The sequence below is a fragment of the Citrus clementina genome, unplaced genomic scaffold (genome assembly GCF_000493195.1).
Source record: "Citrus clementina cultivar Clemenules unplaced genomic scaffold, Citrus_clementina_v1.0 scaffold_2, whole genome shotgun sequence".
NCBI classification, from domain to species: domain Eukaryota; kingdom Viridiplantae; phylum Streptophyta; class Magnoliopsida; order Sapindales; family Rutaceae; genus Citrus; species Citrus x clementina.
The window spans coordinates 15540950-15563654 of NW_006262688.1; the positions used below are offsets into that span (position 1 = coordinate 15540950).

At 31.5% G+C, this 22705-nt stretch overlaps 1 protein-coding gene and 2 pseudogenes across 1 annotated transcript; all 3 read left to right on the top strand.

Annotated features, from left to right (window-relative positions):
• The first annotated feature begins 7287 nt into the window (after positions 1-7287).
• LOC112100918 (zinc finger BED domain-containing protein RICESLEEPER 2-like) lies at positions 7288-9522 on the top strand. The gene is made up of 2 exons (XM_024190790.1): positions 7288-9373; positions 9479-9522. The coding sequence occupies exons 1-2, from the start codon at positions 7288-7290 to the stop codon at positions 9520-9522; spliced, it is 2130 nt and encodes a 709-aa protein (XP_024046558.1).
• Positions 9523-14869: 5347 nt separating this feature from the next.
• On the top strand, positions 14870-17042 carry LOC18052827 (annotated as a pseudogene).
• An 890-nt stretch (positions 17043-17932) lies between these two features.
• On the top strand, positions 17933-19943 carry LOC18052828 (annotated as a pseudogene).
• The last annotated feature ends 2762 nt before the right edge of the window (positions 19944-22705 follow it).

Sequence of the window (22705 nt, forward strand, 5' to 3'; positions counted from 1 at the left end):
AAAGGGAAATATATATTGAACTATTTGGAAAGAAATTAGGATTTTTTCAAGGACTTCGCAATAGACCATGCCCAACTTCAAGTCATGGTGTGGATACTTCTGAGGCTGACAATTGGCATGTTATCATATCTTTACAAAAAAGTAGATTGGATTCACCAGATATTGAGTTTTAAGAGGAAAAATGACTATTGATCAATTAGAGTTCAGATTGTCCCAATTGGAGGTTATGATGCATTAAATTTTATCCTCTGAAAGAGTACCTTTGTGCTTTACAAATTCAGTTACTCAATGATTACTCATTTCGATAATGTGTTCAGAATATCTTGAACTTGTTAATCTTTCAAATTGGTTATTACTTGATCTTTTTGGCTACTGCTGGTGCATGTCATATCACAGGTACTTGGTGTATGGACTAGGTGTTATTATAGATCTTCAAGAATTTTCACTCATTAGATTTTTGGGATAGACGACAATTCACTTTTATATTTGGCTATCACATGTGAGTCTTAAAGTTGGTGACATATATTATATATATATATATTAATTGGGCCTTTAACTTTTAAATTATTTGAATAACATTGATGATTTTTTATTAGATTTCCTAACATATATTTCTAATTTATCATTGTCATGTTGGGAAAAAAATTGGTATTTTCCTAATGAACTTGATTTGTTTTCCTTTTCATACTATGATATTATTCCCAAAATAAAAATTGCAGTATTTTAATGACTAAATTGATATGTTTTTGAAAATATTTAAATATTTATTGTAAAATCGTAAAATGTTCAACATGAAGAAATAAAGTAGTTTTCTTGCCAAAATTTATCTTGGCAAACAAACGCTTTTGCTAGTATATATTTTTATGAAATGTACTTTTATTCTTATCAACAAAATACTTTTATTTTTGTTGCCAAATAATTTTTAAACGGGTTGGACACTCCTTCACAATGAATCTATTTTGTTGCAAAAGGGAGTTTATAGCTAGAAAACCTTTGATTTATTGTTGAATATAGAGCACAATGCTAGGCTGACGACTTGGTCGACAAACTTGTTCCTGTAGTAATAAGCCATTTCTCTTGAAGTTCAATCACTTCATGAAGATTTTATCATTCAAAATTCACAAAATAAAAGTGACTCAATAAGATTAAAAGAGTCTTCAAGAATAAAGAAATCTATAACATTTAATTTTTGTGAAGCATACCCTCGAAAGTTTGAGTTTAATCATGAACTCAATCAAGATCCAAATTCGTTTTTCACAAGCCATGAATGGAGAGAATTCTAAACTATATCATGATGCAATGATAGAAGAAATGGAATATATGGCTAAAATCAAAGTCTTGGTTCTCGTTCAATTACCTTTTGGCCATTCAACTGTAGATTATAAATGGATTTACAAAACCAAAGGAAATACCTATGGTAAAATAGAATGACAAGAAGCTAGACTTGTAACTAAGAGATTTACTAAAAAATAAGGTATAGATTATCAAGAAACATTTTCTCCAGTTTCAAAAAAGGATTCATTTAGAGTTATCATGGTTTTAGCAGCTCATTTTGGGCTAGAAATACATCAAGCGGATGTGAAAACCACTTTCTTAAATGGGGATCTTAAAGAAGAAGTAAATATAAAGCAGCCTAAAAGTTTTTGTATTGGCAAAGAAAGCCATTTGGTTTGCATATTAAATAAATCTATATATGGACTAAAATAGGTTTCTAGCCAATGGTATTTAAAGTTTCACAATGTTGTTACTTTATATGGTTTCACAGAAAACATTGTTAATCAATGTATATACCTTAAGGATAGTGGGAGCAAACTATTGTCTTTAGTCTTATATGATATCTTGCTTGCTTGGAATGACTTAGGTTTGCCGCATGTGACTAAACATTTTATTGGCCAAAACTTTGTCATGAAGCATATGAGTGAGGCCTCATATGTATCCTTGGTATAGAAATCCAAAGAGATAGGATGAAAATGACATTAGGATTATCTCAAAAGGCATATGTTGAAAAAGTTAAATGAAAGATTGTGCTTCTACTATAGCACCTATTGTTAAAGGGGAAACATTCTGTTAGAAACAATGGCCACAAAATAATTTGGAGAAAAACAAATGAAGAATATTTCTTATGCTTCTGTTGTTGGTGGCCTAATGTATGCATAAGTGTGTACTAGGCTTAACCTTGCCTATGAAGTAGCCATGCTCGGTAGATATCAAAGTAATTCAGGATTGGTACACTAAAAGGATGTTGAAAAATGATGTGGTATCTACAAGGACTGAGGATTGCGAAGGCACATACTACAAGAAAAATGACCTACCATGACAGTCCTCTGTGTGACAGTTTTGGTCTGCAGAACTACTACGATAGATGGATGATAAATTTTTTTTCTGTCATTCATTTATGACATACTTGTGCTAGAAATTTCATCTATCAAGCACTTATGATAGACTGATGATAAATTATTTGGTTATCAAGAAGTAATGACAAGTTTGTGATATAATTTTGATCATCAAATAGCTTTTTTATTTTGACTTTATTTCACAAGGTTGACTGAAAATTTTAAAATGAATAAAAAAATAAATAAAGAATAAACAGTACCGTTTGGATTAAAAGTTTCTCTTTGGACAAGAAACGACACCGTTTAAATTGAAACTAAATAAAAACAAAACCCTCTTCAGTTTTCACTAATCCAATTTTCTTTCCCTAAGTGTCGGCACTCTCACTCACTCTCGTCTCTCGCTCAGTCACTCTCGTCAATCTCACACTCACAAAGCCCTTTTCACCCGAAATCCTTGCATGGGCACTGAACCACTGCGGCCATTCTCTTGTATTTCACTATCAGTTTTGGCTCTCACCGAGAACTATATGGAATACCCACCAAACGCATGTGCTACTACTATTGAATTTCAATACGCTAACTGAGAACCCACGCTCACCCACTATTGTAACCGTTCGATCAATACAGGTAAATAATATTTCTAGTGTTGTGTTCCATTTCAATTTTAATGTTCTTGTCAAACTCGAACCCTATATATGTAAATTTAAAAACCCTAGATGTGTTCTTGTCAAATTCGAACCCTACACACCTAAATCTTGTAAAACCTAGATGTTTTCTTGTCAAATTTGAACCCTGTACGTGTAAAACTTGAAAATCCTAGGTGTGCTCTTGTTAAATTTGGATCTATTTGATTGGTCTTCTATGTTTCTTTATTTATGGAATTTTAAACATTTATTTGATTTTTTTGGAATTTAATTATTATAGTTTTATTGTTAAATTAATTTGATTTAGACTGTAAAGATCCCTGCCAATTTAATCGTGATGGGTGTTGGGATATTGTCTAGGCTGCTTTATCATTGGGGTTTTCTAATAACTAATTTTTTTTTCACTTTTTGTGGATGCATGGAACTATATATATAGATAATTCTCAAATTCGTTCACTGTGATGCAAAGTCTTTTTTTTTCAATTTCATTGGTTAAATTCACTAATTCGTTGAAATTAGTGGTGATTGTGGGCCGAGTCGCATGTGGAGGAAGTGGTGTCAGGTCTGGGCGCACATTGAGTCATGCACTTGGTGGGCAATTGGTATTGTTTCTATTGTGTGTGTTGGAAATAATGTCAATATCATCCAACCAATGTGTGTTTCCAGTGGCTGTTTTTGCACCGAGCAAAGAATTTATTATTACATCAGAGTTTCTCTTTTGGGTAATGCAGGTATTGACTAGTTCATTTCCATTTTCATTTGTCTTGAGGGAACGTTATCAATTTTTCGATCTTACAAGATATTGATTGATACATATGTGTACAATACATTAAAAACCGTTAAACATTTTGCTCTTAGTTACAATTTTGAACGAATGTCACATGGAAAGAACTTCTAAGAATATCAATAGTATTGTGGTTTCTACTCAATTTCCACTCTCCGCACTCATATGAGCATGGTTTGAATCTCAGGCCTTTTGTACCATTCAAAAATTTATACCAATTAACAACATAGCTTGCTAGCACCACAAATTGTTTCAACTCCAAGGCAGAGAATTCCTAGAAGATATATACATATTGATATATACTTGCATGTAGCCGTATGCTCACTACCTTCGAATTGGGGATATAGTCATTATTTTTGTATTCCCTCCAAGTGTTTGATAAAAAGCATGAATGAATCTTGGCTCTTTAATTGTTGCAGGCCATTTCTACCTATGAGGAGCGAAGGAATATGAAGCTTATTATATTCATTCACAAAGCAAAGCTGATACAATTCATGGCAAAGCTTGATGAGGTGTTGTATTTAATCTTGCTCATGAGATCAATTACCTATCTTGTTGGACTTTATTCTTGTAATTAAGGTCCATCCAAAGTTGATGGCTTGTTTGTCAGAAAGATAATCTGAAGGCTATGATTGATTACTTGCGGGCCAATGGAAATGTCTCCATGATTGGTTTATGAGGTTGTTAAATTACTAAATAGGTATATTTACTTTTCATGAGCTTTATCTTCGTTTTTCCATTACGGAAAGGTCTCTATGATTGTAACTTTTAACACATGGAACTCTTGAACCCTTTGTTTAGTTATATACTTATATTGGGACTTGTATAAATTAATATGATGGTTTTATTATTATTATTATTATTAGTAGTAGTAGTAGTAATAGTAGCAGCAGCTACAAAAGATCAAAAGAACTTAAAGGTGTGGCTTGTGGCTTTCTTGTTGTTTGGGCTTTAACTGCTGCCTCACTTGTCATTGTTGCTAATCTGGTGTGCCACGTCCATTTCAGTGTAATTACATAAGTTAGTTTGCTTGATTAATTAATTAATTAGTTAGTGGATTGAATAGCCAGAGTACTACATTTTGCATAGGTCTGATGCTGGATGAATTTTCATGTCTTGGCTTTAGGGCTGCTGGATTTTGCTGCTGGAAGACTAGATTTTGTAATTTTGTTGCTAGAAGACTACATTTTGTGTAGGTTTGTTGCTGGATGTTGCTGAATGCAGAGTACTTTGCTTGGTTTTGGATTGACCTTTGTTGTCTATTGGCTTGACTTTGGAATATGGATTAACTAATGTAATGTACTTTGGATATTTTTATGGTTAATAAAGTTCACTAATTTAGTTCATTGGTTTTGGATTTAATTGCATTTAGTAATTTATTTTCTTTCATATAATTTTAATAATTTTAAATTTTAAATTTCATAACTTTTATTTTAAATTAATAAATAAAATAAATAATCAATTTTTTCAAAAAAATGTGATAGAAAATACTAGTCATACACACAATTGATATCCCAAAAAAAAAAATACAATCCAAAAATTTCTAAAAAAATGAAAATATAAAATAAAAAATAATTTCCCTCTTCTAAGTAGTATGACATAATTATGATAAGTAAAATCTATCACAACTTGTGACGCGATTTTATCTGTCATCTTTTCTTGACGCTGGCTATAATGACAGTAAGGATAACCGTCATCTACCCCCTAAGATGACAGTTTTTACCTATCATAATAGGTCATTTTTCTTGTAGTGACATATCAGTACTCTGATAATCTTGAGGTAATTGGGTATTCAAATTTAGATTTTGCTGGATATGCGGATGTTAGAAAATTTACTTTAGGATATATTTTCCTACTCACATTTTTATGACTAGATAATGATAAGAATAATTGTTCTATATTTCTAAAAGATTAAGTAAAGGGTAATTTAATCACTTTTTTGTGGAGGTTGGTAAATGAAATCCATTATATATACTAAAGTCTTGAGCCTTGCCAAAATAATTACTTTTGCTTGTTAATGACCCATCAACTTAAAGGCTATATAGAAAAGATTATGAATAGGCTAAAAGATTCCAAATAATTTTTATATATAACTTGAAAGTACTCTTTAAAGCTTATAACCGATAATATATTTAAATAGATATTATTATTAAGCCAACACTGTTGACTTTTGTTCAAAGTCTCCTGTTACTGATAGCTCCTTTTATCGGCTCATGCCCTATTGTATAATGTCAACCACTCGATGTTTCCAACAACAATGCTGAAACTCTACTTTATAAACTGTTGTTACAATATTGGAAGTATTCTCTAAAGCTTCTCCGAATGGAGAAAAAGAACCCACAAATATTTGATCTGAAGAGTGGTTTCAACTCAGCAAGGAAAACATTTCACAGCTTGAGACCTCCCATTGATCTTCCTTCTGAAGACGCGCCAATCTCAGCTGTTGATCACGTTTTCTCACTCAGAGCTACCTTGACAACTTTGTAGCCTTGATCAAGTCAGTCACTGGTCTATGCATTTCTTTCTCGAACTTCAATCGCCGAGCCAACTCATTAGCTTTTTATCTCCAGAACGTAACCAAACTCTCCAAAAAGGACACCGTTTTTCTGCTCTCTATAAAATCCATCGAAATATTGATTCTCTACTTCTTTCTACTCTCACTCAGTGTTATAATTTCTCCAGGGAATCTGGTAGGGGTGGGCACCAACCCGCCCAACCCGTGAACCCGACCCAACCCGTATGAATTTTTGCGGGTTGGGTTGGGTTGATAAAATTTACGGGTCGGGTTGGGTTGTTAAATTTTCAACCCGCACTGTTTGCGGGTTGGGTCGGGTTGTAAATTTTTAACCCAACCCGACCCGTCAACCCGTATATATGAATATATATTTAGCAACTTCTCTGAACCCTAAACTCAAATTTTCTTGTTTAAAGAACAGCTGCAGCTGCTCATCTGCTCGCGCATAGAACACAACAACATCACAACTCAACGTTTCTTGAAAAGCTGCTCAAATTGCTCAAACTACACATCGTCACATGCTTAGGTTCTTTCTTCTTTCTATTTTACTAATTTATTATTATTTTGAAACAAGTTGGTCATTTGATTTCATGATTTGGTGCTTTATAATATTTTTTTATTGATAAAAGTTGGTCAAATTTTGGTTGTTATGATGGTGTCAAGCTTAATCAACAATCGGATTAACATAAATAAAATAATTGTTATTATTACAATCTTAGGGAAAAAGCTTTTCGACAAACATCTCCTGGGCATTGTTCTGCAGAAATATATTCAGTATTACTATTAACTAGTCATGCTCTCAAATTCACATATGTATTCTATCTCCGATGGATTTTTTTTTCATAAAATTATTTTAATCATATTTATTTATTGTAGTATCCAAACATGGTTAAATGTATTAATAAAAGAGCTTTAAGCTTGCTGTGACCACTATTTGTTATTTTTTTGATTATTTGTTAATTATTAATAGGATAATAACAATATTCTTGGCCTGGAATTTTTTCCTTGTAGATGGAAGCAAATTCATCCAGTAATCCAGGAGTTAATATCTCTACACCTTCAACAACTCAAAGTACAACTGATAGTGCTATTAATACAAATGCAGGCAATGGAAAAGGTGGAAAAGCGTCAAAAGTATGGGAACATTACACAAAATTAGAGAATGATACAAAATGTAAGTGTAACTACTGTTCTAAAGTGTATGCGTATCATTCTAGATTTATTGGGACCCGTACTTTATGGAATCACTTGGCAGCATGCACAGCCTATGCTGATAGGAAAGTTGATTTAAAACAAAAAACCTTGGTGTTTGAGGATAACACAACTGGTGGTGGCAGTAATCTTGTGGCAATATCTTGTAGCAAAGAGGACATTAGAAAAGCATGCATTGAGATGATAATTATTGATGAATTGTCCTTTAGTTTTGTTGAAAAAGAAGGGTTTCGGAAATTTATGAGCAAAGCTTGTCCAAAACTTGATCGTTTTTCTAGGAGAACTGTTGCTAGAGATGTGTATCAGTTGTACTTAAATGAGAAGAATAATTTGAAAAAAGTGTTTGCTCGTAATAAGTATAGGGTTTGTATAACAACTGATTGTTGGACTTCAATACAAAATTTGAATTACATGGTTATTACAGCCCATTTTATTGATGATGAGTGGCAACTTCATAAAAGGATATTAAACTTTTGCCAGATCGATGATCATAAAGGAGATACAATTGGAAAATTGATTGAGTCTTGCTTGCTTGAATGGGGTATTGATAGAGTGTTTACAATTACTGTTGATAATGCAAGTTCGAATGATTTGGTCATTTCTTATTTAAAAAAGAAGCTAAATAATTGGGGTGGGCTTGTGTTGAATGGTGATTACCTTCATGTTAGATGTTGTGCACATATTATAAATTTGATTGTGACTGAGGGGTTGAAAGAGATGAATAATTCTGTTTCTAGCATTCGCAATGCTGTGAAATATGTAAGATCATCACCGGCTAGATTAGTAAGGTTTAGAAAATGTGTTGAGCATGAAAAACTTGATTCTAAACGTATTGTTGTGATGGATGTTCCTACTAGGTGGAATTCCACCTATTTGATGTTAGAGAGTGCTCTTGTATATCAAAAAGCTTTTGAACGATTGGAGGATGATGATGGATTTTATAGATCCTATTTTGAAGAGAAAGAGGGTGGAAAAAAAAGGATTGGGCCACCGGAACATATAGATTGGGTGAATGCAAGTGTGTTGAATAATTTTTTGGAGAATTTCTATGAAATTACAAAAAAATTTAGTGCTTCTTTGTCTGTTACATCACATTTGTATTTTCATGAGATGCATTCTATAGAGTCAAATTTAAAAGGATTGATAGTAAGTGATGATTCTTATTTCAGTGCAATGGCCAAGAAGATGAAAGAGAAGTATGACAAATATTGGGGTTCCCTCAACACTCTAAATAAGTTGTTAATTGTTGCTGTTGTGCTTGATCCGCGTTATAAATTGAGTTTTGTGAAATTTTGTTTTGAGGAGTTGTATGATGAAAATGTTGTGTGTGAGCTCATAAAAGTGATTAAGGGCTTATTATCTTCTTTGTATGATTTTTACACAAATAATAACTCTAGATGTGATAGTGGTAGCCAAAACCAATCTGTTAATGCTGTCATTTGTCCATCCGAGTTAGAGAAAAAAAGTGATATTATTGATTATAGACTAGCCAAGGTAGCAAAACTTTCAAAATGGAAAAAGAAGCAGCTGGAAGAGGATGGTGTAGAGTTGAAAAATGAAGTGGACAAATATTTATTAGATGATTGTGAAAATTGCTTTGATGATTCATTTGATTTGTTGAACTGGTGGAAGGTAAATGGTGGGAAGTATAAAGTTTTGTCTAATATAGCCAAAGACATTCTTTCAATCCCAATATCTACAGTTGCTTCTGAGTCTGCATTCAGTACAGGAGGACGCATTCTTGATCCATTTCGAGCTTCTTTGAGTCCTAAAATGGTAGAGAGCTTAATATGTGGGCAAAATTGGCTTTGTTCTTCTCGTATTGCCGTAGAAGAGGATACATCTTCGGTTGAAGATATGGCATTTTATGAATCAATTACATCAGGTAAATATTTATATTATGATTTTTATTTTTATTCTATTTATATTTTCCTTGTATTTATTTGTTATATCATATATGCCTAATATTTTTATTTTTATTGTTATATAGATTCAAGATTGGCATCAGATTTTGATGTCATTAATTTGGATTGATCTGGATTTTGATGTCATTGGACTGATCTTCATTACACTCCTATTGGTTGGTGTAGCAATGGTTTCGGGAAAACTCTCTTCCTATGTATGGAAGACTTATAATTTCACTCTTTGGACTTTAATGTTTTGTATTAAACAAGATTTTAAATTTATGTACTTTTTTTTCATTAGTTATGTACTAATAATTTGATTGCTAAATTTTGAAATATTGGATTTGTTGTAAGAATTTTAGTATTTGTGTTTCTTTTAATTTTTTTTAATTATTTTTTTATTTTTATTTAGACAATAAAAATGGGTTTTTTCAAAAGCCCAACCCAATCAACCCAACCCGACCCAACCCGCAGAGTTGCGGGTTGGGTCGGGTTGGGTTGAAAAATGTAATGGGTTGGGTTGGGTTGAATTTTTTCAACCCGTTCTATATGCGGGTTGGGTCGGGTTGGCTATCAACCCGACCCAACCCGACCCGTGCCCACCCCTAGAATCTGGTTAGCATTGAGTCAGAGATTTCCCATCAGATTCAGTTATCTAATCCAGTTATTGTGTTCGCCACATCATCAACCATTCAAAAGCTGCCCAAAATTTAAAAAAAAAGACATCTTAATCGACTCCACCGAGTTTGACTCAATGAGCATGAGTTCGAATCTGAAACACGAGCTCTAATGTGTCAATCTGACGTGGCGGAAATCACGTAATCATCTGGATGAAGGACAACATTTGTCCATGAGGTTCGTGAAAACGCAACTTTTGCGCAATAAAATTAAAACGAATGGTGGAAGCTTTTGAAACCTCGGATCGACTTCATTCAAAAACAAAAATCAAGAGGAAAGATTGAAGTTTATTTACCTCACTTGTCGTTTCAGAAACGACTTTGTGAGGTAGAAGAAAATGACTAAAAACAGCAAGGTACAAACACTATCCAGGAAATAGATCACTGCACGAATATAGCTTATGTTTTTGCATAATTTGAGATCCTTAAAGCACCCCAATTGTGATGCCTCTAATCAGTCAACACTTGGAACATGTTCCAAGAGTTCATAGGATTTGGAATCACCACATTTTATTTTGGAATGGGAGAAATAATGAAGAAACATGAATGCTAGTTCATGATCATTCATTCCACAAAATAAAGCCACCATTATCTTTTTCAACAATGACACCAAACATTATCATAAGCTAGACCCACTCACTGAGCCATTCTTTATTGGACATGATCTTATCACTCCAATAATTTATTTAATAAAATTAATTTTGAATGAATAAATAGCCAAATTAATTAATTTTGTCTTTAATTAATTAAGCCTATTTTGATCAAATCAAATGGTTAATTGTGAGCTTCTTTTGTGACATGTTCTCATGTTTTTTCCTAATGCATATTAGGTCCAATAAAAGCCCAAAATTCTAAACCCAAAATTGGTCTAGAAGTCAATAATCATTTATGAACCGAAATATGTCCGATATGGTCATTTTACGTGCTCAATCTTATACCTAATGTTTGATTGAGGATTTATGAAATTTATTTTATTCCTTAAACCATTTATGGAACATCAAAATTTCTATCTTAAATCATATTTAAGATCTATAGACTCATTCTTAATGAATTACAATATAAATACCGATTTTCCTAAAATTAGGAAATTTAACTTTTCATTTTCTAGTAACTCCTTTTTCATTTCTATTAGGTGTGTGACCTTTTAGGGTCATTGTTATAAGGTAGTATAACTATTTTAATGATAACTCTATATTTATTAAATGATTCCAAACTCTTTAGTCATCAATTAGAAGTTTTCTAATGACTTAAGATGCATTGCTAATACGTTTTACCAATAATGCTCTTACGGTTTCTACAAGTCATGAGTGACGCCTAACAGTATTTCAAAACCACCCAAATAACAAGAATTGTTAGATCTATAGAACCTATTCCATTGTTTCTCTATGTCCTAGTCTCTTCATTATCCATGTCCAGAGAAAAGCATAGCTTATGGTTTAGTGTGTTAAGTATTTATGCTTTTTGTAAAAAATAAATCTAAATGAACTTGGCATAAAAAATATAATTTGAACTCCTTCAACTAAATTTCACCTTAGCCAAGGATTTCTCATGCCAATTCATATTATCTTAAAGGGACATCCTTTTTGTTTGTTACAAAATGATGAATTCCATATTGGCAATACATTTGTCTCCATACATAGCCAATCATAATAGCTATTGCTAAATCTCTTCCTTGATTAGGAATCAATCCTTATGCTTTCACATATCATAGGTGTCTATGTACAAGACATTTGTGATGCCTCAGGTCTAAAGACTATTACTAAACATAGATGCTTTTTACACAAGATCCTTAACAGAAGGGATAAGAGGATTAGCGGAACTAACTCATTTGTTCGACAGACGAGTAATTGATGGAATTACGAATGGGGTTGGTATTACAAGTTTTTTTGTAGGGGAAGGTATAAAATATTTAGGGGGAAGTCGCATCTCTTTTTATCTCTTATTATATTTATTTTCGTTATTACTCTTTTTAATATTTCTCTTCTTTTTTTTCTTTAAATAATTGAAATATTTCTAATTTCGAATTTTCTTGATTTCCATCCAGATGTCTATCACAATGTATAATAAGCCTTTAACACTCAAAACCATATGGTTTATTATTATTTGGTCAAGTTCAGTAAACTTGTTCTTGCAACAAGTATCTATGTGTTTGACTTGACATCTCATGTCAATTATATGAAACTCACCATCCATTTTAGTATCATATACCATAAAGAGTCATAACACATACTAGTGTTTATAGGAATTTTCGACGTCCAATCATAAATCTACCACTAGGAACTATTTTAGAAGTATAGTACAAAGGATACATAAATCTACCACTAGGAACTATTTTAGAAGTATAGTACAAATGATACATATTTCATATCCATACACATTTCATATTCTCAACAAACTCGAGAATTTGTTCCTTTACTATTTTACTTCTTGGACTATATTCATTAAATTAATTTATAAATGTTGATAATTTTGCCATTTTATAAATATCAAAATGCTAATCAAATACAATAATTCCCTAAAATCAAACACCATTCTATTGGCCTTTAGGACATATCACTAACACTAAAAATGATTGGAAGGGTCAAAAGAATAATGTTGACTAATAGGAACTCAACGGCTGCTACTGCACCCTCGTTCATTTTTTCACCAAACTGAGAATCTCCTTTCTAAAAACTCTTATATAATTATGTAGTCTCATTCACATTATAATTTAATAATTTGTTAGATTACAAATATAATGGACTATGCTGTTTTATTTAATAAAATATGAGCTATTGTTACCTATTTTCTCTAAATTATAATGTAAATAATACTTTTTTTTTTCTAAAAACTCTTATATAATTTTGTAGTCTCATTCACATTATAATTTAATAATTTGTTAGATTACAAATATAATGGACTATGCTGTTTTATTTAATAAAATATGAGCTATTGTTGCCTATTTTTCTCTAAATTCATCTCTAATAATTTTTCTTAATGCATCTATAAATTTTTGAATTGAACTCTTGAATCACAGTAAAAAATTATGAAGTATTGTTGTCGATTTGAGTGCTTCCTTGCACATAATTGGCTCCAAAATAAAGCTGTTGTATCATCCTCAAATTCATCATCATAGGATTTTCAACGATGTTAGCAATCATTTCTTCTAAATTAGAAACCTCGAAGTAGATAAGTACAATATTTTTATTTTTTTAGTCTACTTGATGTATATTTAGTGGGCTAGTTCTTATTCATATGATTAGATTGGTAAAATAAAATAAATTTTTGGTTAATTATATGTATGTTAATAGAATTGTAAATACACCATATAAATTAATAGATTTTATATGATCTCAGTACTATTAATTTATAGAGTTTATATTGTATCTTGGGACCATAGACTTGAAAATAATTTTATGGAGCGTTTGGTATGTTGGAAGGTATTGAACTATGATATATAGTATTAGAGAGGGTAGTACAATTCATAAAGTACCATGTGTTATATGAACTATACTACATAAATTGATATTTGATATTATAATTTATATTATTTTGATTTATTAATTAAAAAATAAACAACCACTGGCAGCCACCACTAGCCACCACCGACAATTTAAATATGTTATTCGTTAACGTCTTAATTGGCGCCGCTAGAATCCACACCGAGGGCTCTATGCAATGTTACAAATATGTACAGTTAAAATTTTAGATTTCAAAGATTTAACTACGTGCTAACAGCAAATGAAAGCTTTGTTACTAGAGATATTAGTAAGGTTGTGTAGACCTATTGACGAGGATTCCATTGGTACAAACTTTAACGCAAAAAATTATGAGAAAATTGTAGCGACCGGTGGTCAACGGTGGTTTGCAGTGGTTTAGGCCAACCATTATTCAAATATTTATATTTAATAAATAATTAAAATAAATTAAATAACTGAATTAAAAATTAAAAAACATAAATAAACAAATATTATTTTATTCTTAAAATAAATATATCGGTATTTGTCATTATAACATACCTATATGCAAGTCATCCTTTGTTCTTATATTAATTAATACATATTAAATATTTTTGTTAATAAAATGTCACATTTGATGACAAAGGTTGTGGCCCCATTTAAGCATGCAAGGACAAGAAACAAAACTCCATTTCCGTTGATTAAACTTGAAGAATGGAAGCAACCCATTCTCCTTGTATTTATTTTATAGCTCAAAAACGCATGCCAAACGCCTTTTTCATTTTTGTTTTTTTGTAAAACGTAAAATGATCCGTGGAAAATGGTACCACAAATAATGTCTTGTTTATGTCATCTTCCAAAAAATTAGCAACATTTTGCCTTGTTTGTCTGTGTTGTCCACCTAAAGATCGGCTGTAGCTTATGATGCCGCCTAACGAATGGCGGAATTAACATTGATAATTAAGTTTAGGCAACATCGTCAACATGATTCGTGTAAATAAAAATTTATGTCTTTGTTATCTTTGGCCCCCATGCAGAACCTGCATACGTATTCAATGACTGCAAATTAATTAATACAATGATAAGAAAACAAGCATGCTTGCATCACGACTCCTAAGCTTTGGACCTGTCTGTTTTACCCATGTAAATTTATTATTTTAAGATGTGCAATAGCCAATAGAAGTGAAATTTTACTCCAAAATTTTAATTTTTAAAAGTTTTTTTAATTATTATTATTAATATGGCTCAATTTTTTGGAATTACTCCAAAAAATCTATTGTGTGTGCGCATATATATATATATATATAATTAACCAGCAGATCACTGGAAGCGAGCTCAAGTTCATTGTTTTGGGAACGAAAAAATGGAGAATAATGAAAAGAAGGCATCTGCCTCTAGCAAATTAGCTCACTGTTTGGTCTTATCCTATCCAGCACAAGGTCATATAAACCCCCTGCTTCAATTCTACAAGCGCTTGGAACGCAAAAGAAATAAAAGTAACCCTAGTCACTACTTATTTTATCTCCAAATCCTTACACCGAGATCCATCAAGCTCCATTTCCATTCCACTAGAGACAATCTCCGATGGCTACGATGAAGGCCGTTCTGCACAGGCAGAAACGGACCAAGCTTACGTGGATCGGTTCTGGCAAATTGGCCTGCAGACTCTTACTGAGCTTGTTGAGAGGCTGAATGATGTGGATTGCATTGTGTATGATTCATTTTTGCCTTGGGCTCTTGATGTTGCCAAGAAGTTTGGCTTGATTGGAGCTGCGTTTCTCACTCAATCTTGTGCTGTTGCTGGCATATACCACCACATGAATAAAGGGTTGATTAAACTTCCCCTCACTGGTGATCAGGTTTTGGTGCCTGGATTGCGTCCACTTGATCCTCAAGATACGCCTTCTTTCATTAACGATTCGGCATCATATCCTGCTTTCTTCGATATGATTATTACTCGCCAATTTTCTAATATTGACAAAGCTGATTGGATTCTTTGCAATACCTTCTATGAGTTAGAGAAAGAGGTAATTAATAATTTTTCTTCAATTCAAATTTTTTTCTAGCACATGATTCGAATCTAGTGATGATCAGAACTGTGTTGATTTTTAAGTAACGTATTGAATATGTGAATTCGTTGCAGGTTAAGATTTAATTATGTTAAAGCTGATGCATATTCCGCATAATAATCAACAGAAGGCCACGTAGAGCTTTGCTGATTATTTTCTAAAAATCTTGAAACACATGTATATCACTAATTATATATAATTAATTTTAGATGCATCATTTAGTTTATAGTTTTGTTATTGTTATTTTTATTATTTTTAATCGACCAACAATCTATAGATTAAAAAAAAGCTAGTCTACAGCGAAATGAGTTGAGAAATTTATTAAAGAGAGCATCATAACCAAGGCTCATATTTTGATCAAATAAGGAGATAAAAATTTCGTTTTCCAAATTTATTGTCTTAATAGTAATTATTTCACTGTTTTATTATCACTTTGTGCTTAATTCTGTTTGTTACGGGAACAAACATATTACGTAAATATTTTTACTGAATAAACAATAATTATGCCTGATCACTTTGTGAAAAAAATCTATATAAAGAGATCAGATCAAATTAAATCTAAATCTTATGTACCCTCGTATAAGTGGGATTTAAACTAACAAACCTTATCCCATAGGATTTTACTAGTTGAATCAACTGTGAATGATAATTTTTCTTTTGACGTTATTTGATATCTAAGATTTTACAATTTGTAGTGGAATAATTTCTTATAGGTAACCGAATGGCTGGGGAAGCACTGGCTATTGAGGACAATTGGACCAACGCTACCGTCCATATACTTGGATAAGCAAATTGAAGATGATAAAGAATATGGATTCAGCATCTTTGAGCCAGATATTGAATCTTCCATGAAATGGTTAAATGATCGAGCAAACGGGTCTGTTGTTTACGTATCATTTGGAAGTATGGCAACACTGAAAATAGAGGAAATGGAGGAATTGCCTTGCGGTCTAAAAGCAAGTGATAAGTATTTCTTGTGGGTTGTCAGGGAATCAGAACAATCTAAGCTTCCGGAAAACTTTTCGGATGAAACATCCCAGAAAGGCTTGGTTGTGAATTGGTGTCCGCAATTAGGAGTTTTGGCACATGAAGCAACAGGATGTTTTTTGACACATTGTGGCTGGAACTCTACATTGGAGGCCCTGAGCTTGGGAGTGCCAATGGTGGCAATGCCACTATGGACTGATCAGAGCACTAATTCCAAGTACGTTATGGATGTTTGGAAGATGGGACTTAAAGTTCCAGCGGATGAGAAAGGAATTGTCAGAAGAGAAGCAATTGCACATTGCATTAGTGAAATATTGGAGGGTAAGAGAGACAAAGAGATAAAACAGAATGCTGATAAATGGAGAAATTTTGCCAAAGAAGCCGTGGCTAAAGGTGGAAGTTCAGACAAAAATATTGATGACTTTGTTGCCAATTTGATTTCCTCCAAAAGCTTGTAATATCTTTAATTTTGTTGAATTTTTGTAATATCTTTGACTTGTAACACCTTTTTACCAAAGCAAGGACAAAAAAAAAAAAAAATTATAATGCTAGCGGGTCCTACTTTCCACTTATTTCAAATATACATCGCAATTTAATTTTCTTTTATGATCGTGTCAAAAAATACGAAAATTAGGGTAAATAATTTCAGCAATTTAGGACATGTTTGGAATTGTCATAAATACGAAAATTAGGGTAAATAATTTCAGTAATTTAGGACATGTTTGGAATTGTCATGTTGTAATTAGTTTTTTTTTTTTTAAAAAAAAAGAGAGACTATAGTTATTATTGAGTGTTTGATAAATCATTAATTATGGGGTAAAAATTTATGAAATTTGTGAATAGAATTTATTAAAATTAAAATTGATTGTTTTTATCAATTTAGTTTAAATCCAACTGCTTGCGAACAATTCAAAATAGGGCCTTAATTAGAATTGGTATGTGACCATATTTCTTGTAATATATAATTTCTCAATAATATTGATTATGATATCATTGAACTTTTGTTACTTTGAGCTTCTGATGTCCGACTTATTTATTTAGAACAATAATGATAGATGCACAAAAATTAGCACAAAATGGTATACCATCACTATAAGAAAAATATCTTTTAACATCATTATTCTATAGACAAATTTTTTTCTTCTAATTTTTCCCTTTGTTGTTTATTTTCATAGATTTGATTATTTATTTATTAGTTTGTCCACTTATTAAAAATTTTGTTATCTCCAAGCCTCCAAGAGCTCTAAGAAAAATTTCGTATGAGCTATGATGTATGATTCAAATGAGAAGAAGGAGCAAAGTTGTATATACGACTGGAATGTGACATAATTTGATGGATCACCACCTTCAGTTTTTGAATTTATGAGCAAATGCGTGAATTCACCTTCGCAGACGTATGCAATGACTTCAAATAATTTATGATGCAAGATATAGATTATGTCTTGAACTTTCCTATCAATCAATATATAATTAAGCGACGGAAATAGAGAGAGAGAGCAAAAAATAAACGGCGAAGAATGAAAAGAAAGCTTCCTCCAGCAAATTGGCTCACTGTTTGGTCTTAACCTATCCAGGACAAGGCCATATAAATCCCATGCTCCAATTTTCCAAGCGCTTACAACACAAAGGAATCAAAGTCACTTTCGTTACTACTCATTTCCTTTACAAATCCTTGCATAGAAATTCATCACCCATCCCCATTGCTCTCGAGGCAATCTCCAACGGCTACGATGAAGGAGGTATTGCACAAGCAGAGAGTATTGACGCTTACTTGGGGAGATTTTGGCAACTTGGCCCCCAAACTCTTACCGAGCTAGTCGAGAAGATGAATGCCTCAAGTGTTCCTGTTGATTGCATTGTATATGATTCAATTTTGCCTTGGACTCTTGATGTTGCTAAGAAGTTTGGCTTGCTTGGAGCTACTTTTCTCACTCAATCTTGTGCTGTTTGTTGCATATATTACCATGTGAATAGGGGCTTGCTCAAACTTCCACTTACAGGCAATGATATTTTGCTGCCCGGAATGCCCCCACTTGAGCCTCAAGACATGCCTTCATTCGTTTACGATTTGGGCCATATACTGCTATCTCTGATTTGGTGCTGAAAAATCAATTTGATAATATTGACAAAGCTGATTGGGTTCTTTGCAACACATTTTATGAGTTGGAGGAAGAGGTAAAATCTATTACAAGTTTTTCAATAATTTTCCTTTTACTTTAGTGTGTGTATATATATGGAGCTTTCAATTAAGAATTTCTGACCATATAAAAGTTAATAATAAGATAAAATGAATAAAAAAATATGTAAATTTTAATATATTATAAGATAAAATGTACTGGATTTGAAATTTATATTTTTTCATCTTTATTTATTTATGTCTTTAAAATAATTAAGGATCCCTTATATATATTTATGTGTGTGTGTGTTTGTGTGTATAAAAAAGCTGGATTAAATGGTTAAATGATCGGGCAAAAAGTAGTCTAAGCACATATATCACATGATTTTACCCATGGAACCAAAAAGTAGTCAAGCAACATGCTTTCTGACATTAATAAACTTTAAATCTATTTTGTCCAGGTAGCTGAATGGCTGGGGAGGCATTGGCCATTGAGGACAATTGGACCAACCGTACCCTCCCATGTACTTGGATAAGCAACTTGAAGATGACAAAGACTATGGTTTCAGCATGTTTAAGCAAAATAATGAATCTTGCATTAAATGGTTGAACGACCAGGCAAAAGGGTCAGTTGTTTATGTATCATTTGGGAGTATGGCAACACTAAAAATAGAGGAAATGGAAGAATTGGCTTGGGGTCTGAAAGCAAGTGACAAGTATTTCTTGTAGGTTGTCAGGGAATCTGAACAATCTAAACTTCCGGAAAACTTTTCAGATGAAACATCCCAAAAAGGCTTGGTGGTGAATTGGTGTCCACAATTAGGAGTTTTGGCACATGAAGCAACAGGATGTTTTTTGACACACTGTGGCTGGAACTCTACGTTGGAGGCTCTGAGCTTGGGAGTTCCAATGGTGGCAATGCCACAATGGGCTGATCAGAGCACTAATTCCAAGTACATTATGGATGTTTGGAAAATGGGACTTAAAGCTCCAGCGGATGAGAAAGGAATTGTCAGAAGAGAAGCAATTGCACATTGCATTAGTGAAATATTGGAGGGTGAGCGAGGCAAGGAGATAAAACAGAATGCTGGTAAATGGAGAAATTTTGCCGAAGAAGCCGTGGCTAAAGGCGGAAGTTCAGACAAAAATATTGATGAATTTGTTGCCAATTTGGTTTGCTCCAAATGCTTGTAATTCTTTGTGTGGTTGTTGACATAAAATAGAGAATGGTTACGGAACTTTTAGCTTCATTGCAACAACACTTTCAGATTTAGGATAATGAATCCGAGTTTGTTAGGATTTTGTAATAAATTGGATAAATGTTAATTTAGTCCCTGGGTTCGAGCTAGTTAGCTTCAATAGTTTGTTTTCATTAAAATATATTCAATTATTTTTTATTTTTACCTGTTGCATTATATCAAGTAAATATATTGTTCGAATCTTGAAAAATTTTAAAGTTACAAAAGTAATGGCTGAGACATTTTGTGTAGTTTTTTTTTTTAATTTTAAATATAAAGCCTAGCTAGAAAATTAGCTCAAACCTGAAGATTATATACAAAGGGTTATCTATCTAATAAATTTGTAAAATTTCAATTCCAATGTGAAAATATTTTCATTGATCTAAATCTATGATAATTTTGTTTCATGGATATCTGATACTTTTGTTTTATCGAGATCTGGATATCTAATAATTATTACCGATATTCTTTTTGCTGTTGCTGTATGTTTGTGATTTACTGCATTTTCGTATGTTACAATGCTATTTTATTTTAGTCCCTGTATTTTAAGATTAGTATCCATTTAGTTCCTATATTTTTAAAAACGTCTTGAAACATCCCTGCCGTTAAAGTATTGATACCCTACCGTTACTTTTTATTTCTTTTGGCTTACTTTTACAATATTACCCTTTTATAATAATTTTTTTTTGGACATTAATAAAAAATAATTAAATTATCAATTTAACCCTAAAAAATTATATTAATTTTTAATTGTCAAAAATTGTATGCAAACTTCCAAGTGTGCAAATGGTGCTTGCAAAAAAATTAATATATATATATATATTTTATTTTTCAGGGTTACATTGGTAATTTAATTATTATTTTTTATTAATGTTCAAACAAAAAAATTATTATAAAAGGGTAATATTGTAAAAGTAAACCAAAATAAATAAAAGTAATGGTAGGGGTATCAATACTTTAACAGCAGAGATGTTTCGAGGTATTTTTAAAAATATAGGGACTAAATGGACACTAATCTTAAAATACAAAGACTAAATGAGCTTTTACCCTTTTATTTTATTTTTTTAATACCTATAAAGCTCATACTTGTGAAATATTCTATGCTTTTAAAAGAAAAATATATGCAAAAAGTCTAATTTACACTATGTTAGGCAGGGGTGTTCAGAATCCAATCTGATTCGCTCAATCCGTCTGATCCGTAGAAATCTGATCTATAAAAATTCAATCCGTGAATTAGTGGATTGGATTGGATTAAAAATTTGATAATCCACAATCAATGGATTGAATATGGATCTACTTATGTAAATCGGTAAAAATCCGTGAATCTGCAAAAAAATAAAAAGTATTTATTTAATTAAAAAATAAAACTTGTAAATATGACATTAGTATTTACTAGTAAATAAATAAGTTAAAATGTAGTTATATTAACATTATATTATATCTTATCCGATAATAATATAAAATAAAAATAACTAAATAAACAAATATAGCTTCATAAATAGTTAATTTTCATGTACTAATCTAAACGAATGAGATTTTTTTCATTTTGATGTGTTATATTTTGAAACTTTAAATTTATTTTCTAGCTTTATTTAAACAATTAATTTATTTAAATCTTATTTAATTTTAAATTTGATCGGTAGTAAAATTATTTTTATATTAAATAATTTTTTTATTTAGTTAGTTCGTGGATTAGATAGAATTAAAAATTTTCAGTCCGCAAATTAATCCGTAAAATGGTGGTTTAGATATAGATTGGGTCAAATTCGCATCCAATCTGCAGATGTATGGATTGAATTTGAATTGAATTTCACCAATCTATGGATTAAATTTGATTAAAAATTTATAATCCACAAAATCATGGATCGAATATAGATGGATGTCCAATCCGTAATATTCGATCTGCAAACACCCCTACTGTTAGGTGTTATGACTTTTAAGTCAAAGCTGTTATAAAATAAAAGGTACAATTTTGAAATAAAAATTGATAGTATTTAATAAATATAGTATTCAACAATAATTTTAACAAAAGAGAAGATATTATAAGTTTTTTTCATTAAATGACTATGAGTTTGTAATATAAAATCACTTTAATTTTCGTACCACAAATGTGAATGTTTATTAAATAATTTAGGACGGTGACTTTTTAAGCTATAGTTGCTCTTGCACTTTCTTTATTAAAAAGATATTCTTTAGTAAAAAATAACTTTAATACGGTTGTTAATCACTCAAGTATCTAACGTGAAAATACAATCGTTTGATCGATTATTTACTGTAATTAATAGAAGTCCGAAAATTCATCTTTGATGTAAAAAGTAGAGATATACTGTTATCTGTATATATTTAAATTGAATCAATAAAGATTTCACGTTAAAAGAAATAGACATTAATGGAACATGTAGTTAAAGGAGAACTGCAGGAGTTTGCATGTGCTGCCACGTGCTGCACTAAAAAAGCAATGAGACAATTTTTTTTATAAAGATTTTAGCAATTTCATTTCATCACGTAAAAAATTTATTGAATTGATGGCCTAAGCCGGTTCGCCCTGATGCAGTCAGCGTTCACATACGTATGCAATGACTCCAAACAAATAAAGTACAAAAGTTATGAAAGATTCTTAAGATACGTTTTATACACCTTACATTCACTCACATGACGTGAGATTTATTCATTATTTATGTAAATGGATGTAAGATGCATAAAATATATCTTACATAAATTTTATTATGTTATATTTTATATAACATACACAATTTACAAGAACCACATAATTATACGAGTTTTATATT